Source organism: Notechis scutatus, chromosome Z (genome assembly GCF_049901735.1).
Source record: "Notechis scutatus isolate UNSWTSFEM ecotype Mainland chromosome Z, rNotScu1.2, whole genome shotgun sequence".
Classification (NCBI taxonomy): Eukaryota; Metazoa; Chordata; class Lepidosauria; order Squamata; family Elapidae; genus Notechis; species Notechis scutatus.
Genome location: NC_142025.1, coordinates 103,632,180 through 103,652,419, shown reverse-complemented (window position 1 = coordinate 103,652,419; position 20,240 = coordinate 103,632,180). Strand labels below are relative to the sequence as shown.

Genomic DNA, 20,240 nt, shown 5'->3' with positions numbered 1-20,240 from the left:
TTTATTTGGATGTGTCCTGTGTAGATACACAACTGCCCCAATAGGAGACACATAACAAGGGCTTCCAGCACTCAGAAATAGATCCTGCAGAAGTCTCCTAACTTTGAGAGAGATCAGGCTTACCTGTGAGATTTCAAGGCAAGGTAGTTTGCCTACTTGGGCCCCAGTGAATCCGTAAACAGAATTGGCGCTGACCTTGAGAGCCAACTGTCGTCCATCTAGCACCTGTCGCTTGAATGGGTCAGTCTCCTGCTTCAATTCTAGCTTGGCCCTTAGCCAAAGAGGGAACAGAATGAGGTAAAACCACCAATTCTTCTTTACTAGCTTCCCTTACCAGCTTGGTTTATGTTCAGAAATATCTATGGATTCAGGCTCCTGCCAATGGCTCTGTGTTCATATAAAACATACTGTAATCCAAGCCAATAAATGTCTATTCTGACCAGAACAGCTGTCCAGTGCTTTAGGTAATGTTCTCATCTCACTTATTGCCCTGCTTCCTGACATTTTAATTGGAGATAGCAAGACTGAACCAGAGCTATTAATGTGTTCTATTCTGCTCAAGTATTCCATTTCTGTTCCTGTAATCTACATGCTAAATTATGACATATATTCCCACATTCCTCCCTTTTCACCTCTTACGAGCAGCCAGCAAGTTCTCCAAGATCTCAGGCAAAAGACCTTTACGAACAGATGACTTCACAAAATGGTCCCCCGTAGGGGTACGAATGAACTGCTCTGGGGAAAGCCTAGTAAAACAGGAAACAATCGGTCAGATCATAAGTAATCTAATCCAGATCATAGTTTAAATGTTACCATCTCAGTTTAAATTATATCTTACCTCAATGACATACCATAGCAATCTCCCCTCCCTAGTCCCCTCCCCTTCCTGCTTTAAATCCCTTAAGTTCATCTACAATAAAATTTTGTTGGAGAAGAACTAGAGTATCAGCACTCTGGATTTTGATAAAACAATCTTGCAAATAATGAGGCTTACAACCAATCAGCTAAATTTTTGAGAAAATAATTGTGCCAAGCAACATGAAGCATTAAGAAGCCATTATTGTCTCTCCAACTCCAGAAAATGTGGACTAATAAATTTTATCATTTATTATTTCCCTCCCATTCAATTCACCAGGTAACTGAGTAAGAAGTTAGCAAGATACCAATCTTTCTTCACTCACCCATAGCGCTCAACTGCCCCCTGTTGTAAAAGAGTAGTATAGCATAGATTGTGAGCCATCATGATTGAAGGGTACAAAGAGGAGAAGTCCAAAGTTGCAATTGGCACATCATAATAGCTAAAAGAGAAATATTTTTGTTTAAATGTGTATACCACCACCTCTCTGAAGCCAAGATTTATATATGGAAGACAAGCACAATAACTAGATTCATATTTAATGTTGTTATGACTTGTTTTAACATGGCCTGAACCATGTTCATGGATCTCCCTAAACCAAACCAAGCAAAAAGAATCACGCTTTAGAACGATGCTACGATGCTATGCATTTCTGCAACACCTTTCAACCAGAGTACAACACACACACACACACAGATCCCTTCCCACCCTCTCATCCATTAATGTACTAAAGAAAATTCTCATTTCCCCAATTTCTGGACTTACAAAACTTACCCTTTCAGAGGTTCGATGACAGTTGCACCTGCATAGTCCTCCCCACCTTCTGTCTTCACCACTGGCATCACCAGATTGTGCTTCATAGCCTTTGAACAGAGAAAAATATCAGCTCTGGAGCAATTCTTATCATGTTCTGCTATCCATTAAATCCTATCATAAGTGTACTGCCCATGCTTCTTTTTTATCCATTGTATTTTCAATATACCTGGTAGAAAAATCCGTTCAATTCCCTACATCCACTCAGTAAGAATGGGATGGGGAAGAATAAACTTTTAACCCTAAAAATGGTCCCATTTCCTGACAGCCTTATAATTTGCTACACATTTAATTATTATTGATGAATTGTGATTTATGCACAATAATTTTTCAGGTTTTTTTTTCATAGTCATTTTTTTTAAAAAAAAAAATCAGCTTACAATCCAAGCCTACATCAAAATAGTTACAATTGCCAGGTTCACAAATTAAACCATGATGTTTTAATTTTGTTTCGTTGAACCAGTTATGGTTGGATTGGCTCATGGAATATTCTAAGCCTAAATGGTAATAGCTTGAGTAAAATAGCTGGATTCAAGTATCATCATACGCTGAAATTGAAAAAAAAATCACATGGTTTCTAAATCCAGAAAGCAATGAAGGGCAACTGAAAAGGAACTGGAAGGATGAGACATTTTGTAGAAGTTTTATCTAAAGCCACCGAGAGTCTGTTCATGACTGTAGCAAGACATAAATATGACTGATAAGAAAACCAACATGGTGGTTCATAAGATGACAAAAGGATCCAGGTTCGGGTCTTCTATCAGTCACACAACTTACTAGTGAATTATCCATTAGCCCATCCCTTTTTAAAGAACAGTTGTTAGGATTAGAGGTGAGACAGTAGGAGAATATATGCTACCATGAGTTCTCTGGAGTAAGGGTGAGATAAAATAGTAATTAATAATAGTAGTAAAGTAATAAAAATGGGACCATATATTGATACTGCACTTGCGCTTTTAATTCTTTAGTTGTGAATGCAATTTTATTAGGTCCTTCTCAGGAGGAAATACTATTTTACAACAGTTCTATGTCTACAGAATTAAACTGATATAAACTTGCTACTGGATAAATGTGGAGCTAGCTGCCATCTCCATGGGGTATTAGCGGCACACATGGGGTGTTCTCAAAAGTCACAGTAGCAGATAAGCCTCTTTGAGGCAGTGGACAGCTATACTCTATACTTCTTTGCACACATTTCATAGTAAATATCTTCCCAAGATTTGAGCTTCTGATCTCCCCCCCTGCCTGCTCATGATCTCCTAGCCTTGTTGGCAAAAGATCAGTTTCTTCTTACCTGCCGCAGAAGTTGGGACACCACTTTGATTTGTTGCCCCCGGGCTAGGAGATAGCTAAGAGGTACCCCAGTGACTCTCGCCATCTCCATGTAATTGATGACACACATGAGCTTCTCCAAAAGCCGCAGTGGCAGATAGGCATCTTTGAGGCAGTACACAGCCAGTCGCCGACGTGATTGATCTGAACCATTCTGCAAGTCAAAGGTGGTCAGGAGGAGGACAAGGAGATATCATTTCAGCTCCGGACAAATAAATCCAAAAATGATTAAATTCATCTAGATGGTTCCTTTCTAAGTAACAGAAACATTCATTTCTGAGGGGGGGAAACAGGAGCCAAGAAATATATGCATATATGTGTCTTTTAAGTATCAAAGCTGGCCAAATTTATAGGGAAACAGGAAAACTCCATGTAGTAATGGAAGCTGTTCATGTAATGTTTTCCAAGCAGTGGAAGCAAAGTGATCAAGACAGTAAGTTGGTATGGGAATGGAGAAGGATGGTATAGTCCTCTGACTGTTGGTTTTATAGGTTGGCTGAGATCCGTCCCCACTCTTTTCAGACCAAGAAGAAATAATTTTTTGATAGTTCCATTAGCTGTTTAGTGGTTCACCTCAAGGATAACTGGTTGAAGTTCAGCTCAAAGCTAACTTCTTCATCAACTGTTAATTTTTAATATATACATTTAAATTAAACAAAGATTTTAAGATTGGATAAAGGAAGAGAGTGGAATGAGAGAGAATCAATTTATGAAAAGAAGTGGATGAGGTTAAAGAAAAGTATGTGCTTTACTCTGGACATATGCACTTCCCCTTTGGCTGGCACCCACTTTTCACCTTGTTATGTACACATGCAGCCTTAATAAAACATGTTAAAAGAACCTTGACCCCAAAAAAAAGATTGAGCACCCACACTCTATGGCAGGTATGAGGAACTATTGATTTGCCAGGCTGACAACCTCCCACCCCTACCCTGAATGGGCTGGCACCTCACATTTCACCTGTCTCATCACATTTTTCCTTCTCAAAGAGAAAAGGCAAAGCTAGCAGGATCACTGAGGACAGTCTCGTGTCTAACTTGATCAGGGAAAGGTGAACTGCCCAAAATATGTCATCTTCCTTAAGATGAGACATCAGCTGTGTTTACCACTTAATCAATTTTCCTTTATGTTCCCTGATCAAAACGGCACAAAGTGGCTATTGGGCTTTTCTAATTCATCTGACACAGATCCTTTTCAGTGATGAAAGCCTTGTGCTGGCCTTCAAGAGCAAGGACAATTTGTGTCCCTTGCTCCCTCTATTACAGAGAAATTAAGAACGAGAGTCTATTAAATCCTGACACCTGATGTAATTTTAGGTCGTATAATACACTGACTTTTCCATCTCAGATCCACAAGATTTAAAGAACTTGTCCAAGTCAAGATAACTTTTTGATATTGTGACTGTGCCTTTTATTTTGTTGAATTTTATTATCTGAGGTACGAGGGATTACTGCAAAACATACATGGGTTTTTTTTTCCTAGTTATCTCTTCTCCTGAAAAGTTTATGACTGTTTAATAGTTGGTTTTATTTGTTTTTCTATGGAATTATTGTCTTGAAAAAGCATATTATAAAATTTCTAAAGGAAAAAAAACCCTTTCATAAAAGAGTGAGGAAGCAAATACCTAAGAATTAAGTGTATCAAAAAGAAGAAGAAGGGCTTTCTATTGTCATAATGCACACATGTCAGGCTTAAGAAACCTCCCAGTCCAGGGGAATTCTCTATCTTCCTATCTAACCCTGCTGCATCCTACCTGCAGTATTATGATTTAACTCCATGGCTGCAGCATAAAATCAATGCCATGCCAAAAATCAAGGGAAAAATGACAAAATCAAGATCACATGCTATGTAATGTTTAATCCTTTCTAAATACTAGAAAGAGCACGCACTCTGTTGGCCAGGTAAGACAGCAATTTTAATGTTTTTCCCCAAATGTAAGGAAGTCAAGGAGTCAGGGAAGGTCTAAGAAGAGAAAAAAAATATGGGCACACAAACAAAAAGGGAAACAGAAGTGCAGATGCAAGCAAAGGATCGTTCTGCCTCCATACAGTTTTAAGTGAGCCCTGCAAAAACCAACATTTTGTTCCCTTGTGCTTACAGGAAGGAACATAAACTGCTAAAAAGGGATGCTATTTATGACTTCAAAATGTACACTACTTTAAATAAGGCTGAGAAAAAATGACAGGGGAACGTACCAATACTTCAAGAGGAATATCTTTAAGCAGTTATTCCCTAAGGGGTACAGGCTTTAAGGATGGAGAGGAGATTCACTAGAGACATAGCAAATTTGACAGAGAGACCTGACAGATGGATTGGATTTCTCATTTCTACCATACAATGTATCAGACCACATGATAGTCACCCGAATCAATCATGCGACAGATAGAGGCAATGGGATAACAAAACCAGTAACAACTACAAAAGAGCGTTCATACCAGGGGAAATCACTACTTGCAAAACGTGACTATCAAATGTTACCTGCAGGTCTGTAATAATGGAATGCTGGACATCTTCCTTCTGCTCCTGCAGGAAGTGATAGCTGACAGCATTCAAGGTGTAGGACCGTAATTTGTAATCCCTCAATAGAACCTACAGGAAGAGGAAAAGCTAGTAAATTATGAGACTGCATGTTCCCGTAGGCAAAATACTGCGCCTTTTATCTGAGAGCCTCCAGCTGTCACAGCCTCAGCTTTAATTTCCCATCAGTAAAATGGAACTATGGGGGTGGGGGCTTTTTTGTTTACCTGAAGTAGATCGATTTGGGCTCTGCCTTCCATGTTAATGACTTTATTCTCCCTCCGTCCCATCTGCTTAGACTGGAAGGAAGAGTCACGGATGACAGACTTGCGGGAAAGAATACGGCCCAGGAAAGGAAATGGGATGACCTAGGAATGAAGGAAAAACTGTGAAGCATAGATGAAGGGTGTGGGCAGGGCAAGAGAATTTATAGTTAAGATTACAGTATGGTGTTAATTGATGACTTTGTTGAGCATTAAAATATTAATATAAAAAAAGGATTCCTGGTTCAATTAGTAATCCTTTCTATAGATTGGTGAAATATTTTTAATACAAATCATTTGACGAAAACAAAAAGTACTACAGAAGGAAACATAAAGATTACCTTGAGAGTTTGGGCTCTGGTGAGGAGATAAGGAAGGTCAAAGTTCTGGATGTTATAGCCAGTGATGATGTCAGGATCTACAGTTCGTATAAATTCTGCCCAAGTCTGAAAAAAACATGTATTAATTTTTAGGCCTTTTAGACCTAAGAACATATTTGGATCATGAAGCATGGGAGATGCTGTTACAAAACAGTTGCTACAGGTGACTACTTATTCAAAATGAGCATGACCAGCCACAAAACATCCATGTATCAAAAGTCAACTGGGTAAACCTGTAATCTGCTTCTCCTGCAGCACTGACTCCAAGGAGCGCTCTCTATCATCTCAGCTTACCTTTATCTTTTCTTCAAAGCAAATCAAATGCTTCCAAATGAAACACTGAGCTGCAGCCAATCCCTATTTTATTTTTTTAGAATGCTTAATGAGCCTATGTGGACCTCTTGTGCATGCACATAAAGATGAAACTAGAAGCTGATTTGAAGCATATCAGCTTCAGATTCATCAGAAGAATCTGAAACAATTGAAGGCATTTATAAAGACATTTGAGCCAGAATTATTTATTGTTTTGGTTTTTTTTGAAAATTTTATTTGGGTTTTCACAAAAACAAAATACAAATAAAACATCTTTTTTGAAAATAGCATGGTCCCAAGTTATCACTTCTTCATACAGACACAAAACTCAATTTCATGCTCATTTTTATATTCTATTCTTATTCTATTCTTATATCTTATTACCATTTTATATTTTCTACATAGTTTTTCCCCTCTTCTAATTTTCTCAACTTTGTTTTGATTATCTCAATTCAAATCATTATATTTATACTTTTGTCTGTCCTGTTACAATTTCACATTATCTTTTCTTATTAAACAAATTTTCCCTGTAGTTACCAATTAGAGTATGACACCTTTATATCCTTTAATTTTATCCATTCAAGCTCTTATTTAAGCTTCAATGTATAGCTTTAAGATTATAGCATTCAATATAATACATAACTTCCAATCGAATTCTGCTTGGTACATTCTTAAAATAGACACTATATTCTTAAAAAGAAATGTATGTATGTATGTATGTATGTAAATAAAACACATTCCATTCCAATTCAATTCTATCATTAATATGCATTAAAATCTTAACATCTTTAACATTTCTTTTCAATTGAATATCATACTTCCTTGGGAACACTTATAAACTTTCCATAGTTAATTCTTTCCCCCCCCCCCCATATTTATCACTTATGTTTTTATAAATCATTACTAATAATTAAAAATGTTCCCTTTTAATTCTCTCATCATTTTAATTCATTTATTTATTAACAAACATCCCACTGCATTACAATAAATATTTTATCCATCATCATATTTTCTAAAGTTATTTCTATTTGTAATATAACAAAGCTATCTTATGTACCTTTGCAGAATCCCTTTTACAATTAAATTTTCACCCATTATCGCTAAACAAACTTATGGTTACAATCCTTATATCTTTTCCCTCTTTCTCCATATCTTGCTTCTGTCTTTTACAACTTCTTTTCCTTGCCTTCTTCCCTCTCTTCTTCTCCCTCCCCTTTTTACCCCCTCGTCTCTCTACTTCTAACTCTCTCATCTGTAATCTCCTCTTCTCTTGCTTTCTAATATTATACTTATCTTTCAAATTGTTCTTTTTGGTTGTTTTTTTCTCATCTTAAACCTTTCACTCTCTTTCCCCCCTTTTCTTTTTTCCCCCCACTTAAAATTATTTGATCATTAAAGATGGCTTCTTCTTTGTCCCAATCTTCTTGTTCTGCAAGCGTTTCTTGTTGCTTCTCATAGTTCCAGATCTCCATTTCTAAGAATTGAAACACGAAGCCAAAAGAACTTCTCCCTTCTTGTGCGTCTTCTTTCCATTGTTTAAGTTCCATTTTCAGTTCTTCTAAGAGTGATACCATTTTAAAAACTTTTAAACAACACCCAGTTAATTTTAGTCATCTAGATGCAAAAACCAAGTAATCCAAATAATCCAAGGCTGTTTCTACTTGCTTCTTTTTTCCACTTTCTCTTCCTGGGGTTCTATTATTTTGTTACCAGGTTTCCATTAAAATGTATCTTTGAGGAATCTTGTTAAAATTTCACTGTAAGTTCCTTTTAATTACAGTTCCATTCCTTAATTCCAGGCAGTCTCCTCTATTTTTCCAGATCCTGCCCTTCTATTCTTTTTTTTTTCTCCTTTCCAACTTTTAAAAACTTTTAAATGTCCAGAAATCTTTATTTATCCCTTTGACTTTTATTTTCAGCTTAGATGCCTATTAATGTCAAAGTGGATTTTTTTTTCCAGTTTCTTGCTTAAGTCTCTTAGCTGTCAGTATAAGAAAGGGAAGAAAAGAAACCTAATCCTTTCCCTTCTCTCTCTCCTTCGCAGCTTCAAAATCTTCTTTGGGAACAATGTTGTTAAGTTTAAATTCCAGGGTACCTTATTTGTTGCTTTTGCTGTTTGACCCGGTCAATCAAAACTTTCTCTTATCTTCCTCCTGCACATTCTTTTCCGGTCGAGTTCTTCTTTGTGGTGGCCATTTCTGACCACCACTACAACCTCCTTCGGGAAAGGGAGTAATGGCCAGCTGGGGAGGAGAGATGCGGCTCTCCTCAACCCTGCAGGCAGTCTCCCCCCTCTTCACCACCTCTACGGAGTGGCTTAGCCCCGAAACCAGCCGGCTCGGGGCGCTCCAGCAGCGAGCACGGATCGAAGCCTCGGAGAGACGAGGTTTCGGTCTGTCGCCGAAGAAGCTCAAACGGGAAGACCTAGAATTATTTATTGTTTAGTTTAATTCTCAGTTCTGCATGAGCGTAAGGCAGAAATCTTGCATGGGCCTACTATGTAAATTCAGGAGAAATACAACTATTCCATCATCCCCTCCTAAGTACATAAGTGCTTCGATCAGAATGGAAAGACCCTGTACTTATGCGAGTAACTACGTTATTCAGAAATTACAATCTTATAAAATAGTTTCTTGTATCTTAAAACCAATGGCTTTTAAAATCTTTCTTCTCATATTATGTTTTGTTCACATTCAACTTTGGATATTTTCATTTTTTTTCAATATAATAAGCCTCATTTTAATGGACTAGTTGGAGAGAGGGACTGAAAGTCATAAACAAATGCCCATTCAGTTGGAGAGGATTCACTGTAGAGACTTATTTATGTCCATTACATACAAAAGTCATTGTTCCAAGGTATAGTAAATCAAAGTTTCATGGAATATCAACCCCAGGCCAAATTAAGAGAGGGAGGACTGAGTAGAATAAGTAGAAACACAATCTATTCAGATGTTTTTCCTCCACATGTCTCAGGTATTATTTTCCCTACTTTTTATGTCAGTTTTAATGCATTCCATATTTTTCATATCTGGAATAACTAATCTTTCTTCTTTCAGTCTGGCACATAAGAACTGTCTTGTCTTACCCATTAGATTACACATATGCATCCCTTATCATCACTTTCACAGTTCACATTGGAACTTCGCACAGCATTCCATATTATCTACAATGGTGCCTAAGGTTTGTGTGATCTTTTGAAGTTTCAGTATTTCTACATAAATATGATCTAGAATGAGATATATTACCAACACACAAATCCTAAACCTATACATTCAATATTAAATATGCTGGCTAGGGGATTCTAGGAACTGGAGCCCATACATCTTGAAGTTGTTGAGTTTGAAAAATATTGCTCTAAGCAAGTCCACAGATCTAAGATAATATAAGCATTACCTTGAGAAGTTCATCCTCCTTTGAAAAGCAAAGCACTTGAGAGCCAACAATAGGGGCACAGTTTTGTAGTGTGAAGACATTACGCACAAATGGATCCTTCTCACCCTGGCGTAGAACCATATTGGCAATTTGGATTACTGGGTCCTTCTCAGGTTCAGGAAAAATGCCTGAGCCGAAACACAGAAAAGGGATGAGGTATAGAAGAGACCATTAACATAAGAACTGTCTCAACCTTTTACTCTCAAGAGCATCTATTACTGAATCTGAATTATGAGCAATTTATTGTTCTAACTTAACTTAAATGGGGAGCCTCAGAGTCCATATTCAAAGCTTTTAGAACTGTGGATCTGTTTCTAAACCATTCTTTTAATTTGCAAAGCAGAATTTGCATCTAACAATATGAGTAATTGATCATTCTAATCTGTAATCAATAAAGCATTGCATAATTAAACCAGACACCACTTTATTTAGCCAAAGGACTTGTTTGGCTCATATAGCTAATACAATCTTGTATGTGTGCTATATGAGCTTGTTGTGTAAGCTGGTAATTATTCCTGCTTCTAAGCTTAACTTGATATATTTTATTACTAACTGAATGTTTCACCCAATATTTATCTCCTTATCAGGGTCTTAAACATGATAGCAATTCTTATATAACTTACATGTACCTAATGGGACTCTAAATCAGCAGTCGGCAACCAGTGGGCCGTGGCCTACTGTTGGGCTGAGGCCCACTGTTGGGCTGTGGCCCACTGTTGGGCTGAGAAAATTTTGGTGGTCCGCAGAGAAATGCCATCCCAAAGCACACACACCCCCCCAAGCAATTAATCCAGGCTGCGGGGGAACATAAGGCTGCACTGCCCACATGGCCCGGGAATGGCCACTGGGTTGTTGCTTCTTCCGCTTCTTTCGTCTTCTGCTTTTGGCTGCACACAAGGAAAGCAGCAAAAGTCTTTTTTTCTCTTCCCCAAATTCTATCAGAAATGAGTCTTTGGGACCCTGCAAGGCATCCTGCTCCAAGAGGCTGCGCTGGCAGACTCATTTCTGGCGTAATTGGGGGGCGGGGAGAAAGGCTTCTTCTGCAGCCTGAGATTGGAGCTCAAAGCAGGCTAGGAATGGAGCTGCCTTGGAGGGGGTGGGGGTGTGTGTGAAGGAGAGAGAGAAAGAGAAAGAAAATCACCAGTCCTCCTTGGATCTCTTCCCCCACACTCTGAGAACGGAGCTCAAAGCAGGATGGGAATGGGGCTGCTTGGAGGGGGTGGGGGGGTGAGGGATCTCTGTGTGTGTGTGTGTGAGAGAGAGAGAGAGAGAGACAGACAGACAGAAAGAGGACAGACAGACAGACAGATAGAATCACCAGCCCTCCAAGGTGAGTTCAGCTCTCTCTCTCTCCCACCAATGTCAGCAAGCCATGTCAGTCAAAATTCACATTAGTGGTCTGCAGGATTTAAAATAATTAGTTTGGTAGTCCCTGAGATCCAAAAGGTTGGCAACCCCTGCTCTAAATGATTAGTCTCCCCACTTCTACTATGTAAAATTCTGCCCTCTTCAAATTTGCCCTCAATACCTTTACGTCCAGCACATTCAATATCAAAACTGAGGACACGCAGGGGAGCTATACATTGCCATTCTCCCTCAGGCGGATGGCTAATAAAATCCATCCAACCCACATCGGCTTCCAGTTGACAGAGTGACACCTAAAATAGGAGAAAAAGCAAAGCCAGTAATACAGATGTTCCATTAAAAGGTCTTCAGCCATTATATGTTCCCAACCTAAGATTGATACTGAATCAATGTATTCCAGAAAATATTTCTTCTGCTCAAACATCACAACTATGAGCCTATGCTCCACACTTTGGCGAGTTCATCCAATGCACTCAAAAACACTCTTCTTACAAAAGAGGTACAGCCTATATATAGATTATACAATATAGTCACCTTTAGAATGTAATAAGAAGATCTATATTCAAATGCAAACCATGTAATGAAGCTTTGGATAATTCTGGACTAGTAATTTATTTTTCGGCAGGAAGTATTTTGGATAGTATTGTTAGGACACAATGGGAATGAGGGTGAGGAGAAATCAGAGTTGGAAAGGGTCATTTTTATATTCCTTCACTCTCTTTACATAGCTATATTTCTAGTCCTTTATTTTCTTTGTCACTCCTTTCTGAGCACGTTCTAGCTTTTCTAACTCTCCCCACCTTGCGTGGATTCTCCTTATCAGATTCTCCAGACTCTTGTCGCAGGCGATACTTTCCAGCAATCAATTCAATCCAGTTACAGCCAACAATATCACGGTCTACCATGAATCTAAGTTTAGAAACAAAGATGAGGAGAGATGAGGGGAAATATTTGCTCCTCACCTCCACCAAGCATTATGGCTTCTACCCTCCATTTTGGAATTAAAAGAATAACTCTCAATGCAATTCAAAAAGATTACCAGTGATTCCCTCACTATAAGATGTCCTACTAAATTACGGGAGTATGCTCCAGTGTCTGTATTTTATTCACTTATCTTGTTTTTTATAATGTCTAAATATATTACAAAACAGTCTAAGATGGCCTTCCACAACCTGGTGGCTTTCAAATGCAATGGCTAAGAATTATGGGAATTTAAGCTCAACTCATTTGAAAGTCACCAGGAGAAATTAAGAGTAGACACATTTCAAAATACATTTAATTGTACCTATTGCCCACTTCCAGTTACTGCATTGCAGAATCTTGACTAGTAATTTCTGGTAAACAAAAGTTCATTCATAAAAAGGTAAAATAATGTGAGCACTGAAGTCTCATTCTTATGTTAATTTAGGTCTCCTGTAAAAACCATATACTGTAACTCCAAGCAATTCTGAGGGCTAGATACTCTATCCTACTGAAGTATTATATTCTAATACAATAGACTGAGAGTCTTAGCAAAGTTCTGCCATTTTTTCACCAAGCAAAGTACATGATGCCTATGGTTCTGAAGGATTTCTTGAGATTAAAAACAATGCCTGGTAAAGGAAGTCAACTGCATCAATAGTTGAGTCTCACCTGATTTCAAAATCAATATTGGCTTCAAAGGCTTGAAAATTGTGTGTTCCCAGTGTTCCACACCGCAGCCCTTGTTCCAGCAATCTCTTGGCAGGAGCTATTAGCCGGGGCAATGCCATTGTAATTTTCAGGAAGGACAAGAGATGTGGTCCATGGAAACCATACATGTCTAAAGTGAGGAGAAGTCTTAAGACATTTTAAAAATAGATTTTCACTCCTTCAAATCCTTCACACTTCAAATCCCTATCTCTCATCCAATCAAATTACATAAAGGATTTTCATCAATGTCTTTCATATTTACTTATTGTTCCTTCTCTTTGCCTCCTGAAAATTTGCATGCCTTAAAAATGGGTAAGCTGTCCAAAGTAATACGTTCAAAAAAGTTACAGGAAAACCATCTTTGTAAAATTTCCATATTTAATGCTTGGAGGCAATCCTAACCATAAAAGAAAGATTAGAATGGACTGATTTGCTAATTTGGAATTGTCCATGGCATTTATGATATATTAGAGCCATAGTGGTGTAGTGGTTAGAATGCAGTATTGCAGGTTACTTCTGCTGACTGCCTGCTGACTGCAATTTGGCAGATCGAATCTTACCAGGCTCAAGGTTGACTTAGCCTTCCAAGGTGGGTAAAATGAGGACCCAGATTGTTGGGGGCAATATTCTGAATCTGTAAATGGCTTAGAGAGGGCTGTAAAGCACCATAAAGCGGTATATAAGTCTAAGTGCTATTGCGATTAGAGCCGTGGTGACTCAGTGATTAGAATGCAGTACTGTAGGCTATTTCTGCTGATTGCTGACTGCCTGCAGTTTGGCAGTTCGAGTCTCATCAGCTCAAGGTTGACTCAGCCTTCCATCCTTTCAAGGTCAGTAAAATGAGGACCCAGATTGTGGGGGGCAATAAGCTGACTCTATAAACCAGTTAGAGAGGGCTGTAAAGCACCGTGAAGCGGTATATAAATCTAAATGCTATTGCTATTATTGAAGCACATTCATTCTAATCTATAATGTGCAGCTGTTACAGTTTTGGGGAGTAGCAGTGAAAGCAACATCATGGGGATTCAGTGTTGAAGCACAATATTGTGTTGCTATAATCAAGTTGTGATTTTTATGCCCAAGTACCCCATATCTAGATCTAATCCAATTCCTTGCCATCTAAACAGGATGGCTATACACCCACTCTTCACAAATGCTCACTCTGCTTTTTGCAGATCTCCACTGCCAAAACAACTTGGTTCAAACCATCCTTGTTGGACCGCATGTCCCGGATCACAGCTGTATTCAGTTCCCGTTGAAATTCAGCCAGATTCTCTGCTTGGAATCCTAAAGAAAAACAGGGAAATAAATTTTGTTGTAAAAATCAAGTTCAAGACAGACCTTCTATCAACTATAAACTTTTACTCACCAGGTGGGGCAGGCACATAAAAATAAGGGGCAAAACCATGGATATGACAGCAGACACTATTGCCAGCTGCAGTAACACCAAACATTCGCAGGACAGGTACAGAACCTTGGGTACAACCAGGGAATCCAGGAATGTGAGAGCCTGATTCAGGAACAGAATGAGAACATATTAATTAGTGAAAAAGCAGTATTGTATGATTCTCCAATAAAAAAATCCAGAGTATCTTCTCATTACTTAGCATCTAGATAAAATAAACATGCAAACAGGAGTTCAAGGTAAGTTTCAGATTTTCATCAACTACATTTCATATTTAAGTTCTGAGAATACTATTTAAAATTATTATTTATACCATACACATGAACGTCTCTTGCTGGTCACATCTACCCGACCCATTAGAGCGGGGAAGCAGGGAATGTTGCGGGTCCCAGCCCTGAGGGAGATACCCCTGGTGGGATCCACAAGAAGGGCCTTCTCCGTGATGGTTCCCTCTCTCTGGAATATCATTCCTCCAGATTAGAATGGCCTCCACTCTAGCACTCTTTCGGAAGGCACAGAAGACGTGATTTTGCCAGCAGGCCTAGGGAACCTAAAGTGGGATGGAGCCATCAAATGGCGAGTGTGATTTTCGGACATCGGGGTGGGGGGGTGGGAGTTGGGGGTTATTGTTTATTTATTTATTATTATTTTCCAGGTTTTTGTTCTATTGTACTTTATTAATTTGATTTTTTGTTAGTTTTTATTGTTTTTATATTGTTATTTTTTGTTTTAAATATGGTTTTACATTGTGTAAGCCAACTCGAGTCGCCGTGGGCAAATAGGTGGCAATATAAATTAAATAAATAAATAAATTTAGCAATCACTCTTCCTTTTAAAAAAAAATATATAAAAACATTTAAGAAAAATTGGTAAATATAGTATATGTCTCTGAAAAGTAGGATTTTTCTCCCAAACAAGATTCATTTTCAATAGGGTAAATATATTATGTTTGTTGAAGATACAAAGGAATGGATGAGTTTTAAAATTTAATTCGTCTTTCTTGGAGAATATTTTCCTAATTTCACTCATTTTTCATGGACACATTGAGAACACATTCCTTCATATCCTGGACATTTTGCTATGGTACCTTCCTACATCAAGAAAACAAAAGTGGGATTAAAACCTCTATGGGGAATTCCATTCCTTGCCCGTTTTTTCTGACGAGAAGAGTTAGTAACTTTGTAGATCTGTTCTAGCTGTCAAAACCCCCAGAAACAATAACAGTTTTAGACTTCCCCTCAGGATCAGAGAGTTATTGTTTAGTCAAGAAATAAGAATATCTAGTTCTGCAAACCAGGAAAAAGAATAAAATCAATCCATCGACTGTCATTCAACCCCTTAAAAATTTCTTTATCAGCAACTCAAACCTGTTTACACACTTACCCACATAATAGTCTAGTTCAACTTGCTGGAAACATAGGGCTTCCTCTTTGGGATTTATTTTGGGAGGCAGAGGCCTCTGCCATTTGGGATTGTGTACTGATGAGAAGAGGTTACCTGAAAGAAGGAAAAGCTCACAATTCGGCTATCCACCAATCCTGTTTTAATCAAACCCATATTTTGAACAATTAAAGATATTGCACTTTAAAGATCAAGAATGAAGAGGAAGGAAAGGTAGCATTGGATATGAGACATAGAGCCTAAGTGATTGTTTAATAAGTGTATGATATATATAATATCATATAATATCATATATATATATAATACATGATGTATATAATATCTTTCTTTAATATTGGGAGATACAAATGACAGTGTTATACTGGTGGTATTTGACTTACAATTATAGGTTTAGTGATTGTTTAAAGTTATAATGGCATTGAAAAAAGTGATTTATGGCAAGTTCTTGCACTTATCCTCACAGTTAAGTGATCAAATTTCAGGTGCTTGGCAACCAGTATGTATTTATGATGGTTGCAGCAGGTTGGGAGCCTGGAATTGTCATTTGTAACCTTTTTAGGTAATTTCTGATAACTCAGTGAGGGAAGCCAGATTTGCTTAACAACCATAAAGGTTCCCCTCGCAGATACATGCTAGTCATTTCCAGCTCTAAGGGGCGGTTCTCATTTCTGTTACAAAGCCAAAGAACCAGCATTGTCTGAAGACATCTCTGTAGTCATGTGGCCAGCAGGACTAAACAACGAAGATGCACGGAACGCTGTTACCTTCCCATCAAAATGGCCCCTATTTTTCTACTTGCATTTTTACATGCTTTCGAATGTAAGCATGCTCACTCTATTACGCGATGCTAGGGATTTGAACTGCCAAACTTTCTGATCAACAAGCTCAGTGTCTTAGCCATTGAGCCACCACATCCCCAACAACAAACCGTATCATTCACTTAACAGCTATAGTGAATCACTTAACATGGTAAATTGTAAAATGGGACATAACTCATTTAACAACTACCTTGTTTAACAATGGAAAATTGGGGTTCAGTTGTGGTTGTAGATGGACTACTTGTAATAATATTTAAAACATTGAAACAGTATATTAAAATACATTTGAATTGTGTAACAGAGCTTAATGGAAATGAAAAGTTTATTTTAACATGGATCATAACCACCAGAACCACTATTATCCTCATATCATCCTTCTGTAGCTACCCTCATTGCTGTGGCATTTGTTCTGCCTTAGAAAATCTTCTCCCAATTTCCAACTCTGTAACTCACCAAGGGGAATGGCATCAGAGGACAACTGTGCTTCTTTCATTTCTAGAGCCACCTCAGACTCCACCTCATCCAGAAAAGCCAGTTCTTCTTCAAATTGTGAAGGACCATCTTCATCCCAATCTCCTCGTGCCCTTTTCTGTTGTGATGGGGTAAAGTCCGCAATACTAATGCTTCCTACAGAAACCTTTCTCTTGTTTTCCATCTTGGCTTTCCTAAAAATTTAAGATTCATCAAAAGTGTTTCCCAAAAGAAGAATCAACTATTTCAACTAAAAATTGTGGTATTTCAAGAATCCCATAACTAATAGGGTTTCAAATTTCTTTTTCTATAGAATCTTATGTCTCAGACATCCAGAATCAACGCTACAAAATTATTCCCTTCCCTTACCAAATCAAGGGATGCTTAACTCTTTCATTTGCTTAGAATTTATTCACTTAAAATCAAGTCCCACTTACCTCAGAATAGTTACTATGTCCTTTCAATTTTTGCCTGTGATGAATAAAACAAGAGAATGAAGAATTTTGAACCCCGAAATACAAGAGAACCATATTTTCAATTTTTCTTTCAAAATAAAGTTGTTTGAAGACCATTGGAGTGTGTGTGTGCATATGTGTACACCCATCAACCCAACCATACACATGAACTAATGTTCCTTACTAATACGACCTTACTGAATCAGATCAATGACCTATTAAAATCAGTGGTTTTCAAAAAAGCAAAACTGAAGTAGCATTATGGGCCCTAAATTATTGTCCTGTGGGTTCTATGTTGCATGAGTTTTTCCCTTTTTAAAAGCCATTTAATTGGTGCTACAGGAACCACACTTTTGAGAAGTTGAATGTTCTCAAGTTGATATCTTTCAGGTATATATTGGAATACTACTTCCAGCTGCTTCAACCACCAAAGTTAAAGAAGTTATAAACCCACACATCTGGAAAGCCCCAAGTGGGGAAGGCAACCTCAGAATAACAAATGCTGCTAGGAAGTTTAATTCTATACACTTTCCCTCTGCATTTAGTTTTATCCACTCCATTAAATCACTGCTTCAGATCCCTAAAACAGCCCGTGCATCCTCCGTATGTGTTGACCATGATGGTTGGGGACGATGGATGTTATATTTCAAAATTGCTATCAACCCTCAACCTCCTGTTCCCCGGAACCCCAAAAATATGTCGGCTCTTTTCCCACAACGGCAGGCCGTTTTCTAAGCGCCCACCCTGGATGCAGAAATACCGATTCTCCGTGTATTCTCCCGTTCTTGGATCCCTCACGTCACCTCATAGCCCAGCCATTCTCCCGCCAACAAGTTGTGGGGAGGAGCCTGGAATTCCACTCCCTTGTTACCATGCCAATCCTTGCCCCATTTGCTATCGCCTGCTACCGAGCGACGCTTTGGCTTTCGTGAGTCATTGCGCATGCGCTTTGCTCTTTTATACGTCGAGCCGCGGCCTCCATATTTAGAACAGTAAAGACGACGTAATTCCAGATCGTGGTTCGTAAGCGCTCGTGATTCGTAATTGGGCGGGGATAGCAAGAGCGGGAAGTCACACGGAAATTACAATTGGTCCAGACGCATGCGCATGCATAGTAGCAGGTCGCACTTTCTCAATAGAATAATAGAGATAGTTAGAGAGAGGGAAGTTGAGGAATTAAAAGTTTGCCCTTCTGTACCCGAGATTCCATAAGGCCAAGGGGGATTCTCCGAGTCCTCCGAGAGGCAATACCGAACACAGTGACTTAAGTTTAAATTTCATGAAATAAAGACATAATCACACACATTGTACAATGGTGTCATGATGTATGCATCATCATTTTGATGTAGTTGTGACTTATTTTTATTTTTTATTTGGTTTATCAATTGCTTACAAGATAATAGGTATAAGTAAAAACATAGTTATGAATACATGGATACACATAAGAAAAATAAAAGAAACAATAGGACAGGGATGGTAGAGTATTCCAGACATTGACCACTTTGTTGCTGAAGTCGTATTTCCTGCAATCGAGTCTGGGGCGATTAACCTTGAGTTTGTATCTATTGTTTGCTCTAGTGTTGTTATGGTTGAAGCTGAAGTATTCATTGACAGGTAGGACATTGCAATGTATGATTTTATATACTATACTTAGATCGGACAGAAGACGGCGTAATTCAAGGTTTTCTAGGTCTAGAATTTCAAGTCTGGTGGCATAAGGTATTCTGCAGTGAGTAGAGTGGAGAACTCTTGTGAAATATTTCTAGACTTTCTCAACTGTGTTAATCAGATACGTAACGTGGGTTCCAGACTGATGAGCTGTATTCAAGTATTGGTCTAGTAGTGTAATATGACCAGAAAAAAAACTACATAAGATTAGGTTAACAACTCTTAATGCCTTTTTGGCTATGTAGTTACAGTGGGCTCTAGCACTTAGATCATTAGAGATGAGTTCTCCCAAGATCCTTGACACAGTTTGGATCATCAACAAAGTCTTGACTATTCAGCCTGTATTTTATTTTCTGATTTTTTCCCCCAATATGTAAGACAGAGCATTTATTTGTTGAGATTTGAAGTTGCCATTTGTTTGACCAATCTGATATATAGTCGAGGTCTTTTTGAAGGGTAGCAGTATTGTCTGTGGTGTTGAATAGCTTTACATCATCAGCAAAGAGAACGTAGTTGCTCTTAATATGATCACAGAAGTCATTTAGGTAGAGTATGAAAAGAGTTGGTCTAGAGGAAGCTATGGAAGCTGCTGTGACCAATCATAGCTTTCTTAGTTCTATTCTCTTGACCCATTCATTCGTATATTTGTTTTGCAATTCAATTCTCACTCATTCTCTGCATGTGATGATGTTTGAACATGTCTTTGTATTGTTTGCTGAATTTGGTGGTTTAGCCCTCTTCCATTCATTCTTGTTTTACCATGCATTCCTGTTGCATTCAGTTGCATTCAGTTTTTTTATTTTTTATTTCTCCTGACATACCCACATTTCCATATAACAAAGTGAGAGACAAACTTAGTCCTTGACTTATGACCAACATTGAGTCCAAAATTTATGTTGTTGAGACATTTGCTAAGTGAGTTTGCCCCATTTTACAATCTTTCCTGCCACAGTTGTTAAGTGAATCATTGTAAGTGATGATCTCTGTAGCAAAATTAATGCTCTCTCCAAAGCACCATGCCAAAGGGCACCATGCCAGAAAATAGTGATGAAATCCAAAGCACCATCTTCTTAACTTAAGT

At 38.2% G+C, this 20,240-nt stretch overlaps 1 protein-coding gene across 4 annotated transcripts in view; it reads right to left on the bottom strand.

The window, feature by feature from the left end:
• The window catches only part of POLD1 (DNA polymerase delta 1, catalytic subunit), a 30,905-nt gene extending 12,479 nt beyond the window's left edge, over nucleotides 1–18,426 (bottom strand). Inside the window, exons 1-18 of one of the 4 annotated variants that reach the window (XM_087946947.1) lie at nucleotides 18,295–18,426; nucleotides 17,474–17,507; nucleotides 17,019–17,230; nucleotides 15,730–15,843; nucleotides 14,311–14,451; nucleotides 14,103–14,228; nucleotides 12,903–13,071; nucleotides 12,071–12,179; nucleotides 11,434–11,563; nucleotides 9,867–10,033; nucleotides 6,123–6,227; nucleotides 5,746–5,886; nucleotides 5,480–5,590; nucleotides 2,964–3,155; nucleotides 1,631–1,719; nucleotides 1,182–1,298; nucleotides 633–746; nucleotides 124–271 (exon numbers count right to left, since the gene is read on the bottom strand). In XM_087946947.1, coding sequence (XP_087803073.1) covers nucleotides 124–271; nucleotides 633–746; nucleotides 1,182–1,298; nucleotides 1,631–1,719; nucleotides 2,964–3,155; nucleotides 5,480–5,590; nucleotides 5,746–5,886; nucleotides 6,123–6,227; nucleotides 9,867–10,033; nucleotides 11,434–11,563; nucleotides 12,071–12,179; nucleotides 12,903–13,071; nucleotides 14,103–14,228; nucleotides 14,311–14,451; nucleotides 15,730–15,843; nucleotides 17,019–17,220 — 2,175 coding nt within the window. In that variant the 5' untranslated portion in view covers nucleotides 17,221–17,230; nucleotides 17,474–17,507; nucleotides 18,295–18,426. Of the gene's footprint in view, nucleotides 1–123; nucleotides 272–632; nucleotides 747–1,181; nucleotides 1,299–1,630; nucleotides 1,720–2,963; nucleotides 3,162–5,479; nucleotides 5,591–5,745; nucleotides 5,887–6,122; nucleotides 6,228–9,866; nucleotides 10,034–11,433; nucleotides 11,564–12,070; nucleotides 12,180–12,902; nucleotides 13,072–14,102; nucleotides 14,229–14,310; nucleotides 14,452–15,729; nucleotides 15,844–17,018; nucleotides 17,231–17,473; nucleotides 17,508–18,234 lie in introns of all 4 variants that reach the window. The other 3 variants (XM_026669573.2, XM_026669572.2, XM_087946946.1) reach the window with 3 other exon arrangements.
• Nucleotides 18,427–20,240: the final 1,814 nt, after the last annotated feature.